Source organism: Scyliorhinus canicula, chromosome 18, assembly GCF_902713615.1.
Source record: "Scyliorhinus canicula chromosome 18, sScyCan1.1, whole genome shotgun sequence".
Lineage (NCBI taxonomy): Eukaryota > Metazoa > Chordata > Chondrichthyes > Carcharhiniformes > Scyliorhinidae > Scyliorhinus > Scyliorhinus canicula.
In genome coordinates this window covers 60,254,636-60,276,544 of record NC_052163.1, presented here as the reverse complement: position 1 = coordinate 60,276,544, position 21,909 = coordinate 60,254,636, and the positions used below count along the sequence as shown (strand labels likewise).

The following is a 21,909-nucleotide window of genomic DNA, read 5'->3' as shown; positions in this document are numbered from 1 at the left end:
AATCTATCACTGTCAGATTTAAAATTAATTGAGCTTGCATCTAATACTTTGTGTGGGAGAGAGTTTTACGCTTGCTTCCATTGTTTGAAATAGCTTGTGACCAAGGACAGAAATGAAGGAACTTCTACTTCAAGATTCCCACAATTATTTTCCCACTAAACCACTGCACAAGCTATCAAACTTGATATTTTGGATCATGCTAATGATTAAGGCAGATGTTGGGACACTGCAGTATCTCTGCGTTGTGACATAGCAAATGATTTGTAAGGTTGTTGTGCAGTAATCAAACAACTTTTACATAAATTTAGAATCTCTGGCTCATTGGATTCTTTAAAAATATACCTGCAGACACAGCAATAAGAGATTTAATTCTACACAGGCCAAAGCAGAGTCCAGGAAACAAACCTAGACAAATCCCAGTGCATGACCACACACACACAAAAATCCCAACTCCCACAGTGACATGCCTTCACTCAGTGACAATAACCAATGGTTTACCTAAAGGGAAGGTGTCAATCATCAAGCAGCTCTAGCTGTCCCATGCCAGCGCTTTACTCACAGACTAAAGGACGACGAAGGGGAGGAAATGAAATACGGTTAGAAAGCAAAGCATCACTGTTCACCTATGAACCACAGACTAATATTTGTGGCTGGATTCTGCCCAGTGTTTAAATAAGTTACTCTCAAGGGGTCGTGTATGAAAAATAATGAGATACACAATGATGGTTCTTCCATGCAAGCTGATCTGAGTGACTTTGTTCTTTTTCTTCACCAACAAAATGGCTCAACGTTTTCTTTTGTAAGTTTAAAAAGGGTTTTCTGTTGCTCTCTCCCCTTTTCAGATATCTTACACTCTACCTCCCAAGGGTATAGCCAGCAGAGTCACATCATTAACCGTACAGTATACATGGCATCTAAGTTAGGATTGATAAAGTCTGATCTCAGAAAGGGGAAAATATATAATTCCCAACTTAGCTTTGATGGGTCTTTCAAAGGTGTATTATACCTACAAAATAATGAATGTTCAAAAATTTCCCCTCATTATTTTCTATATGAACAAATGATCCTCCAGCAACCCCAAACAAGAGACAGGCAAGCTGCTTCCCAGATTTTCCATATGCAACTTTATAATTCACTACTGTTGATGCATTGATTTAGTTCTCAAGTGACTCCTGTCAATTGCCCTTCACTTCTCTATTGCTGCTGACTTTCTAACAAGGTTAGAAATTCTCTGGGCGCGATCCAACGGCTGCGCTGTGCCCGAAAAGCAGCTCGCCGGGGTGCAGTGTGGCCATTGAAAGTTGGGAGACCCCACTCCTGGGATCTACCTGGCATGCCATGCCTCATGAGGTTCAACGCGATCACATTTTGGCAAATCTGCATATTACAGCGAGACAGTAAACCTCACTCTAATGTGCAGATTCCCGAGGTACCCAAGGCTTTGGGATTCAAACCCTTTGCTCAGAAACCTCGGGTGAGCGCCATTCAACACTGGTCCCCACAAATGGGGACCAGATGGAACAATACTCGTGGGGGTCTCCCAGGGGATCTGAGTCCCCAGCTGCATATCCTTTGGGCAGGGTAGTGCCCCTGCCAGGTGGCAGAGCATTCTGGGCACCTTGGCACTGCCAGGGTACCCAGATGGCTCTGCAATCTGGCAGGGGCACGAGCAGGGTGTTAGGTTAGTGCTTGACATTGCCAAGGTGCCAAGCTGGCATTGTCTTTGCATCCACGATCGGGCCGGGGTTGCCCGACGTAGGTGTTTTTTTTGGGGGTGGTGGTGCACGGGGGCCGGGGATCGTCTGATAGTACATTCGGCCTGAAGGGGATATTTTTGGAGGCCTCGGAGATCGGGACGCCTTTCTAACTACAATGGGGAGTTCCGGTGAGCAGAGCTCCACACTGTACAAAATGGGTGCGGCCTCGGCAGCGCATGCCCTGATCAGGGTCCCTTGTGTTTCTCGGCACTGCGAGCGCTGGGAAACATACGGCTAAACAGGCTCGCTAGGGGACTTTGTTCCCTTTTGGGAGAATCATGCACTCTAATCATATTTGTTACTGGCTATTTTAGATAGAGCCATTTTCAAAAAGGTTGCACTTCACTTAGCTTTTTAATCTATGAAGGTATCTGAGGGCAACCAGACCATATCCCCAGAAGGCAGTCACCATATCATCCCCATGACGGGACAGTAGGGCGGAGCGGAGGAAAACATTGCAAGAAAGGATTTCCATTTTTATACCATGAAACCTCATTCCCGAACAGGGAATTGGTTGTAATAAAAGGAAGGCAGAGAGATATTATTTTTTAACCACAACAGTTTGTGGCAGACTAGTTTTCTCTACATTGGGACTAATATGTTAACTAGACAAAAATTACAGCTGGTCACAGTTGTGATTTGCCTGATTGTTATAAATGTTATGATGTGGAGATGCCGGCTTTGGACGGGAGTGGGTACAGTAAGAAGTCTTACAACACCAGGTTAAAATCAGGTTACAACACCAGATTTGTTTGGAATCACTATCTTTCGGAGTGCAGCTCCTTCATCAGGTGGTGTTGTCCTATAAACTCAACATTCTACCTCAAAGATCAGCTTTGCATGGGAATAATTTAGCACAAGTGTATAATTAAAAATTAAAACAGATAAATGATACACAACCTGACTTGGTGGCTTACCTGACAATGAAGTACCTAAAAATGGAAGACGCAACTCAAAACCCACAAGATAAATCAGTAATGCATTTCTTTTCCAACTATGTACCAAGTCAAGTCATGCATTTGTTTTATAACACAGGTATGATTTTTTTTATGTGCATTTCTTTTTGTGTGCATTCATATAAACTGAAAATCCTCTTTTGTGCCATCAGAGGGGCTTGAAGCGGTGTCCAGTTCTGAGGTACAAAATTAATTTATCGGAAACTACACCTAGCACCCAATTCCTTGTTCAGCATGTTTATTTCTATCTTATATTAAATCAAAAATTTTATTTTAGGTTAGGTAGTAGACAAAGGAGAGTTTTAGTTTTCCAGTAATTTAAAAATTAAACTCTAAGCAAATGGGTTATTTATTAACATGTAGATTTACTCTCTAGCCATGAAGAGCTTACCTGCATTATGGAGACTAAGTGCATTCCTGTAATCCTGAATCCATACTAGCTTGTAGCAACTGCTACACTAATAGCCTCTGTGCAAGTTTATCAATTGTAATAATAAAAGGATGCTTGACAGAATACATATGATTAGCAAATATACGGAAGTATTCAACGTTAGTACCCTTACTATAGCTTAACCTGAAATAGAGAACAAATAGCAGAAATGTTGAAGAGTAGAGCTTACCTTTGACCTCAGAGTGCGATCTGCTCGTTTTGCTGCAGCTGCCATCTTTAAGATGTCTGGATTGCTTTTTGATTTCATTATATCTGAGAAAAAAATGTTTCATTTAAAAAAAAAGTTTGGTCTCCTGCTTGCTCCAAGAGATTTCAAGGTCGTAAGTTCAAAGTCACTTTTATGTCATAGTCATAGAACACACAGTGCAGAAGGAGGCCATTTGGCCCATCGACCCACTTAAACCCTCACTTCCACCCTATCCCCGTAACCCAATTACATCTCCTAACCCTTTTGGTCACTAAGGGCAATTTATCATGGCCAATCCACCGAACCTGCACGTCTTTGCACTGTGGGAGGAAACCGGAGCACCCGGAGGAAACCCACGCAGACACGGGGAGAATGTGCAGACTCCGCACAGACAGTGACACAGCAGGGAATCAAACCTGGGACCCTGGCATTGTGAAGCCACAGTGCTATCCACTTGTGCTACCGTGCTGCCCGAATTCTATGCATCAAATTGTCCCCACCTCCACAAAATACACCTACGACCATTTTCACTTTATCAGTCATGCTGATGGCAGTTAATTTCTTCATGGTTCTGAGCACAGGTGAAACACCTCTACAACATTTTAGGGATTTAAGGAAAACCAGTTTCTTTTTGAATTGTCAGAGTCAAAGTCATACAGGTTTACAGCATGAAAACAGGCCCGTCGGCCCAACGTGTTTTTTTTTAATAAACAATTTTAATGAGATATTTTTCGGCATTGTAAACAGGAGAATTACAGAACGAGAAAACAAAAGGGCTGTACGGTAAAGAAAGTACATAGTGCAATTGCCATAGCCTGCCCCACCCAGATCTGCCTAAATGACCCCCCATACACCGCTGATGATTAATTCTCTGCAAAGAAGTCAATGAATGGTTGCCACCTCCAGGCGAACCCGAACAATGGCCCTCTCAAGGCGAACCTGATTTTCTCTAGGCCCAGGAAACACGCTATGTCTGACAGCCAGGCATCCGACTTCGGGGGCTTTGAGTCCCTCCAAGCTAGAAGTATCCGTCTCCAGGCTACCAGGGAAGCAAAGGCCTTTTTCTCCCCCTGTACTTCCGGGGCCACTGGCCACTGAAACCCCAAAAATCGCCACCTCTGGACTCATTGCCACCCTGATGTTCAATGCTCTAGACATGGCGTCCTCGAACCTCTGCCAGTATCTCCTAAGTTTTGGACAAGTCCAAAACATGTGGACATGGTCTGCCGGTCCTCTCAGATACTTCACCCACCTGTCCTCTACGCCGAAGAATCTGCTCATCCAGGACACTGTTATGTGGGCCCGTTGGACGACCTTAAATTGAATCAGGCCAAGCCTGGCACATGTTGCAGTCCCATTAACCCTGCTCAGCGCATCCGCCCACAGGCCTTCCTCAATCTCCCCATCAAATTCCTCCTCCCATTTATGCCTCAGCTCCTCGGTCTGCGTCTCCTCCGCCCCCATGAGCTCCTTGTAAATATCCAAGACACTTCCCCACCCATCCACTAGACACAACCCTATCTTGGATCCCCCTTCATGGCAAGAATGGAAAAGATGGCATCCGCTTACGTAAAAAGTCCCGCACCTGAATATACCGTAATTCATTCCCCCTCGTCAACCCAAACTTGGTCTCCAGCGCCCTCAAGTTAGGGAAGCTCCATTTCAAAAACAAATCTCCCTTCCGCTCAATCCCCACCCTCCTCCATACCCAGAACACCCCGTTCAACCTCCCCGGGGCAAACCGATGGTTGTCACATATCGGGGACCAGACCGATGCACGTGCCTCCTCCACTGTCCCCAGATCCGAAGGGTCGCCACCATTACTGGACTGGTGGAGAAGCGCGCCGGCTGGAACGGCAGAGGCACTGTCACCAACGCCCTCAGACTAGTACCCCTACATGAGACTGCCTCCACCCACTCCCAGGTCGACCCCCCCACCCATTTCCTTATCATGGCTATGCTAGCCATCCAATAATAGTTGCTGAAATTCCCCTTCCCCCCGGTTCTTTTTTTAAAAAAAAATAATTTTTATTGGAATTTTTTACAGAAAATATAAAAATAACAACAAGTATAGCAACAAGCAGTAATATGCAACTAACAGCCCCATAACACCCACAATTCCCCCCATACCGTAACATCACATGTATCACACTCCCCCCACCCCCCCCAAACAAGAGAACTTAACCATAAATTAAAATTAAATAAATCAAATTTAAATAAAATAAGCAAACATAATCAACCCCCCCCCCCCCCCCCCCCCCCCCCCCCACTGTCCCAGTACCCTATCGTTGAGCCAGAAAGTCGAGGAAAGGTTGCCACCGTTTAAAGAACCCTTGCACCGATCCTCTCAGGGCAAATTTAACCTTCTCAAGCTTAATGAAGCCCGCCATGTCATTGATCCAGGTCTCCACGCTTGGGGGCCTCGCGTCCTTCCACTGTAGCAAAATCCTTCGCCGGGCTACTAGGGACGCAAAGGCCAGCACACCGGCCTCTTTCGCCTCCTGCACTCCCGGCTCTACCCCAACCCCAAAGATCGCGAGTCCCCATCCTGGCTTGACCCTGGATCCCACCACCCTTGACACCGTCCTCGCCACCCCTTTCCAGAACTCCTCCAATGCCGGGCATGCCCAGAACATATGGGCATGGTTCGCTGGACTCCCCGAGCACCTGACACACCTATCTTCACCCCCAAAGAACCTACTCATCCTCGTCCCAGTCATGTGGGCCCTATGCAGCACCTTGAATTGGATGAGGCTAAGCCGCGCACACGAGGAGGAAGAATTTACCCTCTCCAGGGCATCAGCCCATGTCCCGTCTTCGATCTGTTCCCCCAGTTCCCCCTCCCACTTCGTTTTCAGCTCCTCTACTAACGCCTCTTCCACCTCCTGCATAAGCTTGTAGATATCGGATATCTTCCCCTCCCCGACCCAGACCCCCGAGAGCACCCTGTCATTCACCCCCCTCGCGGGGAGCGCAGGGAATCCCTCCACCTGCCGTCTAGCAAATGCCTTTACCTGCAGATATCTAAACATGTTTCCCGGCGGGAGCCCAAATTTCTCCTCCAACTCCCCCAGGCTCGCAAATCTTCCGTCGATAAACAGGTCCCTCAGCTGTCTAATGCCCGCTCTATACCATCCCCGAAATCCCCCATCCATGTTCCCCGGGACGAACCTATGGTTCCCCCTTAACGGAGCCTCCATCGAGCCCCCCACTTCTCCCCTATGTCGCCTCCACTGCCCCCAAATCTTGAGGGTAGCCGCCACCACCGGACTCGTGGTATACCTCGTGGGAGGGAGCGGCCACGGCGCCGTTACCAGGGCCCCCAGGCTTGTATCCCCACAGGACGCTCTCTCCATACGTTTCCATGCTGCCCCCTCCCCCTCCATCACCCACTTACGCACCATCGACACGTTGGCCGTCCAGTAGTACCCCGAGAGGTTGGGCAACCCTCCCATCTCTACTCCGCTCCAAGAAGACCCTCTTCACCCTCGGGGTGCCATGCGCCCAAACAAATCCCATGATGCTGCTGGTCACCCTTTAAAAAAAGGCCCTAGGGATAAAGATGGGCAAGAACTGGAAGAGGAACAAGAACTTCGGGAGAACCGTCATTTTGACGGATTGCACTCTGCCTGCCAGCGATAGCGGCACCATGTCCCACCTTTTAAATTCCTCCTCCATCTGTTCTACTAGTCTGGTGAAGTTAAGCTTATGAAGAGCCCCCCAACTCCTGGCCACCTGAACCCCCAGGTACCTGAAACTCTTCACTGCCCTCCTGAAGGGGAGCCTCCCAATCCCCTCCTCCTGATCTCCCGGGTGCACTACAAATACCTCGCTCTTTCCTAAGTTCAGCTTATAGCCTGAGAAGCCCCCAAATTCCGCTAACAGCTCCATCACCCCCGGCATTCCCCCCTCTGGTCCGCCACATATAACAGCAGGTCGTCCGCATACAGCGATACCCGGTGCTCCTCCCCACCCCGCACCAGACCCCTCCATTTCCCTGACTCCCTCAACGCCATGGCCAGCGGTTCAATCGCCAGTGCAAAGAGCAGGGGGGACAGGGGACACCCCTGCCTGGTCCCACGATAAAGCCTAAAATACTCCGATCTCCTTCCATTTGTGACTACACTCGCCATCGGCGCCGCGTAAAGCAGCCTCACCCATTTGATGAATCCCTCCCCAAATCTAAACCTCTCCAGCACCTCCACAGGTACCCCCACTCTTCCCCCCGGTTCTGCTCGAGCATCACCCTCTTCACTCGCGGGGACCTGCCCGCCCATACAAAGCCCAAAATGATTTTGCTTACCTTCTTAAAAAAGGAACGTTGAATGAAAATGGGGAGACACTGCAACATAAATAAGAACCTCAGGAGGACCGTCATTTTAACTGTCTGCACTCTCCCAGCTAACAACAGCGGGAGCGCATCCCACCTCCGGAACTCCCCTCGCATTTGATCTACCAGCCGGAACAGGTTCAGCTTGTGCAGTTGACCCCAATCCCGCGCCACTTGTATTCCCAGGTACCTAAAACGGTCCCCAACTAACTGGAACGGCAGCTCCCTCAGCCGGTCCCCTTGGCCCCTCTCCTGAACTACAAACATTTCACTTTTTGCCATATTTAATTTGTACCCCGAAAACTGGCCGAATCCCCCAGGGTCGCCATGATTCCGTCCATCCCCGCCATCGGGTCCAAAACGTACAAAAGCAGGTCATCTGCATATAATGAAATTCTATGCTCCACCCCCAAACCAGCCCCTTCCAACCCTCTGAAGCTCTCAGAGCAATTGCCAGCAGCTCTACAGCTAGCGCAAACAGCAGTGGGGAGAGGGGGCATCCATGTCTCGCCCCAGTCTAAAATAGTCGGAAGTCGTCCTGTTTGTCCTCACACCCGCCTCCGGGGCCTGATATAGCAGCTTGACCCAGTCGATGAAACCCACCCCAAGTCTAAACCGTCCCAGCACCTCCCATAAGTACTCCCACTCTACCCGGTCAAATGCCTTCTCCGCGTCCACTGCCACTACTACCTCCACCTCCTTTCCCTCTGGGGGCATCATGATCATGCCGCCCAGTTTTTATCACCAAACTAGACCCAATTGCCGGAATTTGGCCCATATCCCTCTATTCCCAGATTTCCCATATAACTGTCTAAATGCTTTTGAAAAAACAAAATTGAACCCGCCTCTACTACTGCCTCTGGAAGCTCGCTCCAGACACTCACCACCCTGAGTGTGAATAAATTGCCCCTTTTGTATCTCTTCCCTTAAACCTATGCCCTCTAGACTCCCTTGCCTTTGGTAAAAGATGTTGACTATCCACCTTATCTATGCCCCTCCTTATTTTATAGACTTCTATAAGATCACCCCTAAGCCGCCTATGCTCCAGGGAAAAAAGTTCCAGTCTATCCAACCTCTTCTTATAACCAAACTATCAAGTCCCAGTAGCATCCTATTAAATCTGTTCTGCATTCTTTCTAGTTTAATAATATCCTTTCCATAATAGGATGACCAATGTAACTCTGTGGTGAAGCTATGGTAAAAAGAGTATTTTAAATTGAGTGCTCCCATGTAGAGTGTCTCAGGAAGTTAAATTAGTATTTTGTAACTTGTTGTTTCAACAAATTTGTAACCAAGCACCCCATAGCAGATGCATTTTCTCCATTTTGCCTCCCTCTTCCGGAAGATACTGGTGTATATTGGAACACGGTATCACGGGCATGAAAGCCTAGCCATTCATCAGGGGCAAATTTGAACTTCAACAAGTTATTTGTTTAGAAGGTACATCCTGCCTCTGCAACAGAGGACACTGTATAGGAGAGAATAGGATACGGGAAATAGTTTTCATTTTCCCATATCTAACTACTGAGAACAGCTACAGAACATCCATCCTCACCACAATTGAGATTTTGTGAATCAGTACGAATGGCATTAGCTTGCTTCCACTCTTAGAACAAAGGGGAAGACTTGAAATAAGTTGGACTCTTGAGAAAATGCAATTAAGCTTAATGCATACTCCAATGTCACATAGTGGGTCCAGATGAAACTCTTCAGCCCAGAAGATTTCATATTTTTTTGCAAACTTGTCTTCCCATTACTGCGTCCAGCAGTCTCTTAAACAAGCCCGCAGTTCTGACCCCAACCACCTGTCTTGAAGGTTATTACCTAGATCACCCATTGTAGAATGGAGTACATGAAGAGATCGTTTTTCACCAGAACAAAATATATTCTATTTAAGTCGGTAAAATTATATTAGCTATTATTTTTAACTCCCATGTTTGCTGTACCGTATCTGCTGTGCTCCGTTTCATCCATAGGCTGTTCCCCCAGTGCTTCCTGCGCCAGCTGGAGTTGCTCTTTTAGTCTGTTTACGTCACGTTCCGATTTAGCCTTTACGATGCTTAGCTCTGTGTAGATGTCCTTATACTTGTCTGTGGCGTATTTTTTATCCTGAAGAACAAAATGTACTTGTGCAGAATTTACAAAGAGATTACACTGTATTGTCTCAACCCAGTGATAGTAGCTTTAAATCACAGGCTGCCCATCACTTTGTTCTGCCTTTGGCACACTGGCCCTTCCAACTTGCCAATCGCTACAGCTTGCATCTCTTGCTCTCAAGCGCACCACTAGCCGAGACATCCACCACCACCTTTAGACTTGACCAAGAATAACTGTTAATCCTTCTCCATGGTCAAATCCTTCTTGAAAGTGAGGACAAACTTATATTCCTGAAACACTGAATACACCCATTGTCCTAACACAATGCGCTGAATTCTCCGCTCCCGGCAAAAGTCGAGAGGGCCGTCGTGAATTCGGCCGAGTTTCACGACGGCCTCAGAGGCCGCTCTTCGCCCCCTATTCTCCCCTCCCGGCGGGGCTAGGAGTGGTGCTCCGTAACTCTCGGCCGCGGGGGCGTCGCACCAAGAATGACGCGGCCGGTGCGCCTAATGACGTCAGCCGCGCATGCATAGGTTGGCCGGTTCCAACCCACGCATGCGCGGCTGATGTCATGACACTGACGGCACGAACCTGCACATGCGCGGTGGCCGTCTTTCCCCTCAGCCGCCCCGTAGGACGTGGCGGCTTGATCTTGCGGGGCGGCGGAGGGGAAATAGTGCGTCCGATTTGTACGTCGGCCCGACGATCGGTGGGCACCGATCGTGGGCCTGTCCCCTCCCGAGCACAGTCGTGGTGCTCTTTCCCCTGTACTCCCCCCACAAGCCCCAAACGGGCATATCTCACCCGTTTCACGACGGCAGCGACCAGGTGTGGTTGCCGCCGTTGTGAAACGGTCGCGAACGGCAGGCCGCTCGGCCCATCCGGGTTGGAAAACGGCGAGCGCCAATTCTTCCGAGGCGGGGGGGGGGGGGGGGGGGGAAGAGATTGCAGGGGGGGAAGAGATTGCAGGGGGTGAAATTTGTCGTGGGACCAACCCGCGATTCTCCCACCCGGCATGGGGAGCGGAGAATCGCACCCTCTGTATTTTACATTCATTCCCAGCACACAGGAAGTCATGAACTTCATTTAACAGAACATTTAATTTAGCTGGTCTTATGGTCTTGAAATATTTCTGGAGAAATTTTAATCTATATAGTCAACACTAATTGCATCACAAAGGAAAATTGTGTTTTTTTTTAAAAACTGATCTCATTTGAAACATGCAAATAAGACACCCACATTTCTTCATTTGACACTAGTTGTAATGATGGAACCATATGTATTTTAAAATTATTGAAAACAATTAAACCAGATAATTGCTGGGGGATTTGAAAGTATAAATGTAATGTTGGAATGGACCAAATGACCTTCTGCTGTGCTGTAGTCATTCGATGATTCTAAGTTGTGTACATTTTATTTACACTGTCACTTTAATATTTGTGGATGTTGTTTTGAGTAGCGACACCAGATGGCACTAAACAGCTGCAAGGTTTTCAGTCACTTTCCTTTGCAACTCCAACCACATGCAGAAGTGATTTCATACCCAGCTCTATTTAGTTTATGTTGTATACCACTAAATGTAACCGTAACTATTTTTAGATTTAGAAACTGGTACCACTATAACAAGGCAATTAATACTATAAAGTTGACATGAAAAACTATAGCTAAAACAAAGAGAAACGGAAGAATAAGAGACAGAGACCTGGGGTTAACCACCTAGCAATGGAAGAGACCCAGGTGCTGGGTTGCAGGGACATGAGGGTGGAATGAAAACTGGCAGACTCAGGATTCCCATGTAAACCAACATTTACCAGTACCAAGCCTCTGTCACTCTCAATTCCGACACCAATCCAGAGTGAAATTTTAAAATGCAGGAGAAATTCTACAGCAATTTCTGTGAGCACAGAATGGTCTGTTATATTGATGTCAAACTCTCAAGCTGTTTAAATATTTAGTCATGGGCTGGAATTCCTTGGTTTGATCTTTTTGCGTTGTTATGTATATTATGAAAATGAATGGTCAACAGTGCAAATTCTGTCCAAACTTAATTGGAACCAGAAGATTCTGGTCATTGAATGCAGTGTGGAACAATGAGTAGAGTAGACTTTACATCATGTAAGTTACTACACATCTCTCCATACTTGGACAAGACAAACCTTGGGTTCCACTGGGAATTCTCAGAATAGCAACTGGACACATCAGTATAATAAAAACATATGACTTCACAGCTGGTAATAAATCTGTGCCCTTTTACGAATCTTTCATTGCTCCTTCAAAACTCATATCAACTTTCTAATGAAAATCCCGACAAGACTTATAACCAAACTCTTGGACTTGACCCCTCCCTGTGCAGCTGGATCCTTGACTTCCTCACCAACAGACCACACTCTGTCAGGATGGGCAACAGCAAGGATGTGTGCTCAGTCCTCTACTGTACTCCATATACACACATGACTGTGTGACAAGATTTAACTCCAACTTAATCTATAAGTTTGCGGATGATACGACAGTGGTGGGTCATATCTGAAACAATGATAAATCAGACTACAGAAGGGACATAAACCATTTGTTTGCATGGTGCACCGAAAACAACCTCTCCTTAAATCTCGGAAAGACCAAGGAACTGATCATCGACTTCAGCAAGCGTAACATGACTCCCCCCGCCCCAGTCTGCATCAATGGCTCCGAAGTGGAGATGGTCGATAGCTTTAATTTCCTGGGGGTCACCATCACCAACAGTCTGTCCTGGTCCACTCACGTTGATGCAACAGTCAGGAAATCCCACCAATGTCTCTACTTCCTACGGAAGCTAAAGAAATTTGGCATGTCTGCACCGACTCTCAGACTTCTACAGATGTGCCATAGAGAGCATCCTAGCTGGCTGCATCACAGCTTGGTATGGCAACTGCTCGGCCCAAGATCGCAAGAAATTGCAGAGTGTGGTGAACTCAGCCGAACGCATCACACAAGCTTGCCACCCCCACATTGATTCTGTATACACCTCCCGCTGCCTCAGGAAGGCAGACAGCATTATCAGAGACCCCTCACACCCAGGCTTTGCCTTCTTCCAGACCTTTCCATCAGCGAGAAGATACAGAAGTCTAAAGACTCGCACATCCAGGCATAGGAACAGCTTCTTCCCCACAGATACTAGACTGCTCAACAACTCTCCCTCGGACTGATCAGTTCCCGCTAAGAACGCTATTCACAACGTTCTGCGCTGCTCTTGCTCATTTATTTACTTTGTTTGGTCCCTTGTTCCGCACTGTAACCAATCACTGTTTGTCGATGTACCATTTGTCAATGTACTCTGTCGATTATTCTTTTTTTTATCTACTATGTACGTAATGTGTATGTTCCCGTGGCGGCATAAAAATACTTTAGTGTACTTCGGTACATGTGACAATAAATCAAATCAAATCAAATGCGCAAAATGTATAGTGAAGAATGGCATCAGCTTTCCTCAATGGCTTATTCGATAAAAGTATTGCCTAATTTGATAATGAGCTGTCCAAACCAGAAGATTGCAGATTCTAATCCTGACCTGTGCTGAGGTGGCCAATCTTAGCCAGGGTAGCAGCTGGACACTACATTAAGTGTCAGTTCTCCTCGGCTGGGGCGCTTTGATGGAACGTGAGGGTGTGGGTGGGTAGGTGTGGAGGCTGGCAGCAGTATATATAAAATAAATCAGGGTTCCATTCCCGACTGCTATCCACAGAGTCCTGCTGGAAATGCTAGTGCATGTATATCAGATGAATTCAGTAATGTCCTCCATGGCTGAATGAGCACTGTGGGGTTTCCTACAAAGCATGGGCTGCAGCGGTTCAAGAAGGCAGCTCACCACCACCTTCTCAAGGGAAATTAGGGATGGGCAATAAATGTTGGTCTAGCCAGTGGTACCTGTATCCCATGAACAAATAGATAACAAAAAAAAATGGTCTGCTGTCGTTCAGCATCAATGAACTCACACAAATATATTGTGGGAAGGCAATTGGTACCCAAGATGGAGTTGATGCTTCAGAAGAGGAGGAAAGTAAACAGAAGACAAAATAACCTAAAAACAGCTTTCGGTTAGAACAGAAAATGGTTAAAGCTGCCATCGTCCATTTGGTATAGTGAGAAGAGAACTTACGCGTTGAGCAGTCTGCAGTTCATCTTTCAGGGAATTAATTTCCTGTTTTAAGTACTGTATTTCCGATTCTTTAACCCGCAGCAACACCTATAGAAGACATAAATAATTTGTATTAAATACTGGAATATTTTAATAAAACCTATAAACCAAACTGTGGTGAATGTTTTACCTACTGGGTAGACATGGTTCTAAGTTGGTGTTCAGGATTAATGTTCATGGCAAACTATAATGGTGAAGTAAAACAATAGGCCCCTTCTTTAATTTATTGTGGAAATTGCACCAGTCACTGCAGGATCTGATTACAATTCTATGTTATTGTTATTTGTGAGCATTCAAAATAAAATGGATGAATTAGTTGCACAAGTAGATGTAAAGGGATATGATATAGCTGTGATTACGGAGACATGGTTCCAAGATGATGAAGGGCGGGAACTAAACATTGACGGCTATTCAGTTTTAAGGAAAGAGAGACAGAAAGGAAAAGGTAGTGTCGTGGCATTGTTGATTAAAGAGGATATTGATACAATATTGAGGAAAGATGTTGCTACAAATGATGTGGGATCTGTCTGGGTCAAGGTAAGAAACATTAAGGAGCAAAAAACATTTGTGGGGTGGTATACAGATCACCAAACTGCAATGGTAACGTTGGGAATAGCATTAGACAGGAAAAGCAAGTGATAAAGGAACATCTGTGATTATGGGTGACTTTAATCTGCATATAAATTGGCTGACTCAAATTAGTTACAGTACAATAGAGGAGGAATTTCTGTAGTGCATGCGGGATAGTTTTCTGGACCAGTATGCAAGCAAACAGGCCACCTAGGACTGAGTGTTGTGCAATGAGAAAGGATTAGTTGGCAATCTAGTTGGGGGATGAACAAAACATAGAACATACAGTGCAGAAGGAGGCCATTCGGCCCATCGAGTCTGCGCCAACCCACTTAAGCCCTCACTTTCACGCTATCCCCATAACCTAATAACCCCTCCTAACCTTTTTGGTCACTAAGGGCAATTTATCATGGCCAATCCATCTAACCTGCAGATCTTTGGACTATGGGAGGAAACCAGAGCACCCGGAGGAAACCCATGCAGACACGGGGGAAATGTGCAGACACCCCACAGACAGTGCCCCAGCGGGGAATCGAACCTGGGACCCTAGCGCTGTGAAGCCACAGTGCTAGCCACTGTGCTGCCCTAATATGTGACCCTAATGAGAGAGAATTCTTTATCAACGTGAATAGTGAGGTAGTTGATTCTGAGATCAAGGTCCTGAACCTCAACAAAGGTAACTATGATGGCACATGGCATGAGCTGGCTTTGATGGACTGGGAAACATTACTGAAAGGAAGGACAGCAGACAGGCAATGGTAAACATTCAACAAACGAATAGATGAACTCCAAAAGTTGTTTATTCCTATTTGGCGCAAGAGTAGAAAGGAAATTGTGGCCAAACCTTGGCTTACAAGGGAAATTAGAGATAGCATAAAAGACATGCAAATTGGCAAGAAAATGCAATAGACCTGAGGATTGCGAACATTTTAAAATTCAGCAATGGCAGTCTAAGAGATTGATCAAGAAGGGAAAAATACAATTTGAAAGTAAACTAGTGGGCAACATAAAAACTGACTGTAAAAGTTTATTTAGGTATGGGCGGCACGGTAGCACAGTGGGTAGCTCTGTTGCTTCACAGCTCCAGAGTACCAGGTACGATTCCCGACTTGCATCACTGTTTATGTGGAATCTGCACGTTCTCCCTGTGTCTACGTGGGTTTCCTCCGGGTGCTCCAGTTTCCTCCCACAAGTCCTGAAAGACGTGCTTGTTAGGTGAATTGGACATGGTGAATTTGCCATCTGTGTACCCAAACAGGTGCAGGAGGTTGGCGACTAGGGGCTTTTCACAGTAACTTCATTGCAAGCCTACTTGTGATAATAAAGATTATTCTTATTCTAAGAGAAAAAGATGAATAAAAACTAATGTAGGCCCCTTATAGTCAGAAACGGGGGAATTCATAACATGGAACAAAGAAATGGCTGAGGATCTAAATTTGTACTTTGCTTCTGTCTTCACAAAGGAAGAGATGAATAACATGTCGGAAGTTCTGAGAAGCACAAGGTTTAGTGAGGAGCTGAAGGAAATTAGTATAAGTTAAAAAATGGTTTTGGTGAAATGAATGGGATTGAAAGCGGACAAATCTCTAGGGCCTGATAATCTTCATCCCAGAGGATTTAAGGAAGTGGCCCTAGAAATAGTAGATCCATTGGTGGTCATTTTCCAAAATTCTTTGGACTCTGGAATGGTTCCCACAGATTGGAGGGTGGAGAATGTAACCCCACTATTCAAAAAGGGGGGTAGAGAGAAAACAGGGAACTATGGACCACTGGTCCCTTGATCATCAAGTTCAATACCCTGATCCTGCCTTCCCCTATATCCCTTGATATATCACTTGATACCTTTAGCCCCAAGAGCTATATGTAATTCACAATCTTCAAATTATGACCCCCCCCCCCCCCCCCCACCACCATCGGGAACATTCTTTCTGAATCCACCCTGTCTAATCCTATTAAAATTTTATAAGTTTATATGACATCCCCTCTTCACTCTTCTAAACACCAATGAATATAACCCTGGAAAGGTGGGGGGGGGATAATAATTTGAAGACTGTGAATTACATATAGCTCTTGGGGCTAAAGGTATCAAGGGATATATCAAGGGATATAGGGAAAGGCAGGATCAGGGTATTGAATTTGATGATCAAGTCACTGGACTCAATTATCAAGGATTTCATAACATAGCATTTGGAAAGCAGTGGTGTAATCAGACAAAGTCAGCATAGAGTTACGAAAGGAAAATCATGCTCGATAAATCTACTAGAATTCTTTGAAGATTAACTATAGAGTTGACCAGGGTGAACCAGTGGATATGGTTTATTTAGACTTTCAGAAGGCTTTTGACAAGGTTCACATAGCAGATTAATATGTAAAGTTAAAGTGCATGGGATTACAGGTAGTGTCCTGAGTTGGATAGAAAGCTGGTTAGCAGACAGGAAGCAAAAAGTTGTCATGAATGAGTCTTTTTCTGATTGGCAGGCAGTGACTAATGGGATATCGCAGGGATCTGTGCTAGGACCCCCAACTGTTCACGTTATATATTAATGATTTGGACAAGGGAGCTAAACGTATTATCTCTAAATTTGCAGATGATACAACGTTGAATGGGAGGGTCAGCTGTGAGGAGGATGCAGAGATGCTTCAGTTCGAATTGGCTAGGCTGAGTGGGCACATGCATGGCAGATGCAGTCTAATACGAATAAATGTGAGATTATCCACTTCGGTAGAAAAAATAGGAAGGCAAATTATTATTTGAATGGGTGTAAATTGAGAAAGGTGGATACTCAGCAAGACCTTGGTGTCCTCGTGCATCAGTCACTGAAAATAAGCGTGCAGATACAGCAGCCAGTAACCAAGGTAAATGGAATCTGGCCTTCATAGTGAGAGGATTTGAGTATAGGAGTAGAGATGTTTTACTGCAATTGTAGGGCATTGGGGAGGCCCCACCTGGAGTATTATGTGCAGTTTTGGTGCCCTTATCTAAGGAAGGATGTTCTTGCTATGGAAGCAGTGTAGCAAAGGTTTACAGGCTGATTCCTGGGATGGCGGGATGTCAGATGAAGAGAGACTATGTCGGTTAGGATTATATTCATTGATGTTTAGAAGAGTGAAGAGGGGATCTCATAGAAACTTAAAAAACTAATAGGATTAGAAAAGGTGGATTCAGAAAGAATGTTCCCGTTGGCGGTGGTTGGGTTCCGGGAGGGGGGGGGGGGGGGGGGGGGGGGGAGCATAATTTGAAGATTGTGAATTACATATAGCTCTTGCGGCTAAAGGCATCAAGGGATATAGGGGAAGGCAGGATCAGGGTATTGGACTTTATGATCAGCCATGATCATAATGAATAGCAGAGCAGGTTCCAATGGCCGAATGGCCTCCTCCTACTTCGATTTTCTATGTTTCTATGTTTTCAAAGCACGTCTTCGGCAGGCTGAATAGAACGTCATTTTGATTGTTTTGTGTTATATTGTCCCAGTACTTTTTGTTGTAAACCATAATTAATACAATCTTTTCATCCCAGTTCTGATTTTCTTTTCCTATATTCAAAAGCTTTGGGAAGAATTTTTCTTAAATATAAACAGTCCGAGAAGACCCCCCCCCCCCCCCCCCCCCCCCCCCCCACCAAAACTAACATTTCACTGTTCTGCCGAGCTTTTCCCAACCAAATCTTGACATTTTCCCAACGTTTTCTGCATCCCCAGCTGATTCACCGCACCTTCTCATGACTTGATCCATTCTCAGGAAGAATAGCATCAAGTAATTCTGAAGACCAAACTAATCTGACAACCACAGGCCTTCACAGCAGCTGTTGGCCAGTGTTACAGTCTTGTACAATCAAGTTTCAAATCAGGATCAAACCGGCTTGTAGGATACACTTAACACCTTGATATTTTTGCTCATAAGAGTTTTGTTCTGCGTTAGTATGGCTCACCTCTAATTCATATACTTCTTTGCCTTGCGATAAGCCAGTGACATCCCCTCTATTGTCACTAGTCATCATTGCTCTCAGCCGGGTTATTTCTGTTGCCAGACGATTATTCAGTTCCTATTGGAAATAATAAACCCAGTAAAACATACTCCCCCCCAAGAATTTCTGAAGGTACGAATGCTTGGAGACAAACTGTTACATTAGCATTAACACCGAGTGCTTTGGGTAACTGACTATCCCTTACTCATAAGCATGCATTTTTCAGAGTAAAAACGCTCTTATTTTTCCTTTGCCAACAGAAATCAGCTAAAGTTGATAATTCCCGTTACACTATCTTCATTTAAACATTGCAAGTTTTGTACTTATTATGATTTGGTGGGATTTCAACTGTGAGTGAGGGAAAATACATCATACCTGGTTATGTGCATTTAGCTCCTGGTTTTCCCGCTGACATTGTCTTAATGCCTGTCGCTCTGCTTCCAAAGCCTGAGCCAAATGTGCATTTTCTAGACACTTCTGAGAGTATTGCTCTGATAAGACCTCAATTTCTCGCTGTAATGATGCCAGCTCCTCACTGTTAAACAATGTTGAAATAATTTATTTCTTGAATTCTGTTCATTTAAATGTGTTGAATTTTAAACTGTTATTCAGCAACAATATTTCAAGCAAGCATTATGAATCACATCGATAACCATTTCAGATCACACAAGATATTTTTCCCCAGCCCAATGAAAAGAAGCATTTAGTCTCAGGAAAGTTATCCAGGGTGGTTGGAAATGTTGGTAGGGTGGGATGGATAAGACTTTAAAGAGGACATATACTTATATTTGGTTTGGGAGCATGGGGCTTATATAGCATATGAATATTCCTAACAGGAGCTCAGATTGTGCTGTTATAATCTGACGTGCTAGGTTTCCATTTTTGTTTTTTTACCCTACAGTATATAGTGCTGCCTGTACAGAAGTACTTAGCTCCAGGTTATTGGTAATCTTCTGGGTGGGTGAGAGATATAAAAGCGAATTTTATGTTTCAATTGCCTCTCTATGCTCTTCAGATTTGTGTGTGGGGCGAGCTGTTTCTGCCCTTCCACGTAGACTCATCTAACAGTACTTCAAATCCGAATATCCAAAAATCATCAATGACCAAAAGTCAAATATTATTTTTTAAGTGGGCCATGAAAGAATGCCCTATGGAGCCAAGTGCATAATAAAAAGTTTAATAATTTGACTTCCGGTGGCAGCTATGGAGGAGTAAGTCGCATATTTGGTGGCTCCCGCTCTAGTCAGACTTTTGGACCTTTCCCCCGTTTTTCTACCGGACTTGAATTGTAAAACGGATGTTAGTGGCAATTGTTTACTGAATTCCCACTTTGGTGCATGGAGAGAAGGACTGGAAGTGTTCGTAAGGGCAGAAACAAAAAGACAGAGAAGGCTGCAACAGAAGACAGCATGGCGGAGGTTCGGACCTCTAGCTTGTCGACCCAGCAGTCTATGGAGCAGCTGATGCAAGTAATTCAGGAAGGCTTTGCTACGCAGAAACGGGACTGCTTGGGCCCAATAAAAGAGCCGATTGAGTGGTTGGAGCAAAAATTGGACGCCCAAGATTGGGCGATCCAGATGGTGGAGAAGGCGTTGGCTGAGCAGGAGGAACAACAGACTGCGGTGGAGCTGGAGATGCTGAGGGACCAGCAGAAGAAGCTCCTGGAGAAGGTAGAGTTCCTTGAAAATAGGTCATAACTGGGAGAACCTAAGAATCGTTGGGCTCCCGGAGGGAGCATACATTGCAGAGAAGCTGCTGGGGGATGGGGCATTCTCCCGGCTCTTGGAGGTGGATAGGGCTCACAGAGCACTCATCAGGAAGCCGCAAATGGGAGACCCCCCCGGAGGGCAATGGTGGTGAGATTCCACAGATTCCCCGAAAAGGAGCGCATTCTACAGTGGGCCAAGCAGACACAGAGCTGTAAGCGGGACAACTGCATCCTGAGGGTTCACCAGGACCCGAGTGTAGAGGTGGCCAGGAGGCGAGCAGGCTTCAACCAGATTAGGTCGATCCTTTTTAAGAAAAAGGTGAAGTTTGGGCTGTTATACTCAGCCCGTCTCTGGGTCACGCATGAGGATCAGCATGTATACTTTGACTCGCCTGAGGACACGTTAGACTTGGCGAAAAAGAAAGGGCTGGTGATTGATTGAGAACTTTTGAACTTGGCTGCAATGTTAATGTTTTTTTTCTTTTTTCTCTGTTTTTGTAAAAAGTTTCTCGTATTGCGTTTTATGGAAGATGTTTGTGATGCCGTTTGCATTGATTTGGGACCAGCGGTAGAGTTGAGTGAGTTAAGGTTTTCATTTGCACTGTTGGGGGGCTGGAGGTGTGCTTGTTTAGATCTTGGTGTTTCTCTGTCGGGCAATTGTGTGGGGATTGTTTAACGTTGGAATATGTTTGTACAGGCCGGGGGGGGGGGGGGGGGGGGGGGGGGGGGGGAACAATAGGTGGGAGACTATCTGGCGCCGGGGATCAAGGCCACCAAGCTAGCTGGGCGAGCTAGCTCACGGAAGCGCAATGGGGGGGGGGGGGGGGGGGGGGGGTGCATATGTTTGGTTGAGTAACAGGGTGTTGTTACTGGGGAGGGGGGGGGGGGGGGTAAATGTTCCGCTAACGAGGGAGAGACTTGGGTTAAAGGACAGAGAGGAGATTGGGGGCGGAGGCTGTCTGGGAGTGGACCGGTGGAGGCGATGAGCATGGGCTGGAGGCGGGCCCAAAAAAGGGGATGACTGATCGGCGCGGCAATGAGCCCCCCCCAACTAGGCTGATCACCTGGAATGTTCGAGGGTTAAATGGGCCAGTCAAGAGGGCACGTGTGTTCACGCATCTTAGGGGACTGAAGGCGGACGTGGTAATGTTGCAGGAGACGCACCTTAGAGTAACTGACCAGATTAGAATGTGGAAAACTGGGTCAGTCAGGTCTTTCACCTGGGACTAGACTCGAAGACTAGAGGGGTCGCAATCCTAATCAATAAGCAGGTGGTGTTTGAGGTGGGTAGAATAGTTTTGGATGTGGGAGGCCGGTACATTATGGTCAGTGGGAAACTGGAGGGGGTGCAGGTGGTATTAGTAAATGTGTAAGTGCCAAATTGGGATAATGTGGAGTTTATAAAGAGGATGCTGGGGAAGATACCGGACCTGGACTTGCACAGGTTGGTCATGGGAGGGGACTCCAGACTTCCGGTTGCGGCTATGACCAGCTAAGTCGCACGTTTGGCTGCTCCTGCGAGGAAGGTGTTTTCGGGCCGATTGGAGGGCCCCTAACGGCGCTGGAACGACGATTCCCGGTGGGGGAAGGTTCCCAGAGGAGAACCCTGCAAAACTTATGGTCGTCACCCGAAGTGGGGCAGAAAAAAAAGCGGCAGCAGCTCCCCGAAAAAAGCGGGGGAAGAAACCCAAAATGGCGGCCGGCGGCGCACCCGA

The 21,909-nt window shown here is 46.1% G+C and overlaps 1 protein-coding gene across 2 annotated transcripts in view; it reads right to left on the bottom strand.

Moving 5' to 3' along the window:
* Positions 1 to 21,909, bottom strand: part of LOC119952869 (myosin phosphatase Rho interacting protein) — a 626,433-nt gene that overhangs the window by 12,905 nt on the left and 591,619 nt on the right. The window contains exons 19-24 of one of the 2 annotated variants that reach the window (XM_038776448.1): positions 18,862 to 19,021; positions 18,451 to 18,564; positions 13,911 to 13,997; positions 9,628 to 9,790; positions 3,334 to 3,416; positions 499 to 562 (exon numbers count right to left, since the gene is read on the bottom strand). In XM_038776448.1, coding sequence (XP_038632376.1) covers positions 530 to 562; positions 3,334 to 3,416; positions 9,628 to 9,790; positions 13,911 to 13,997; positions 18,451 to 18,564; positions 18,862 to 19,021 — 640 coding nt within the window. In that variant the 3' untranslated portion in view covers positions 499 to 529. The remainder of the gene's footprint in view (positions 1 to 498; positions 563 to 3,333; positions 3,417 to 9,627; positions 9,791 to 13,910; positions 13,998 to 18,450; positions 18,565 to 18,861; positions 19,022 to 21,909) is intronic. The other variant, XM_038776447.1, reaches the window with a different exon arrangement.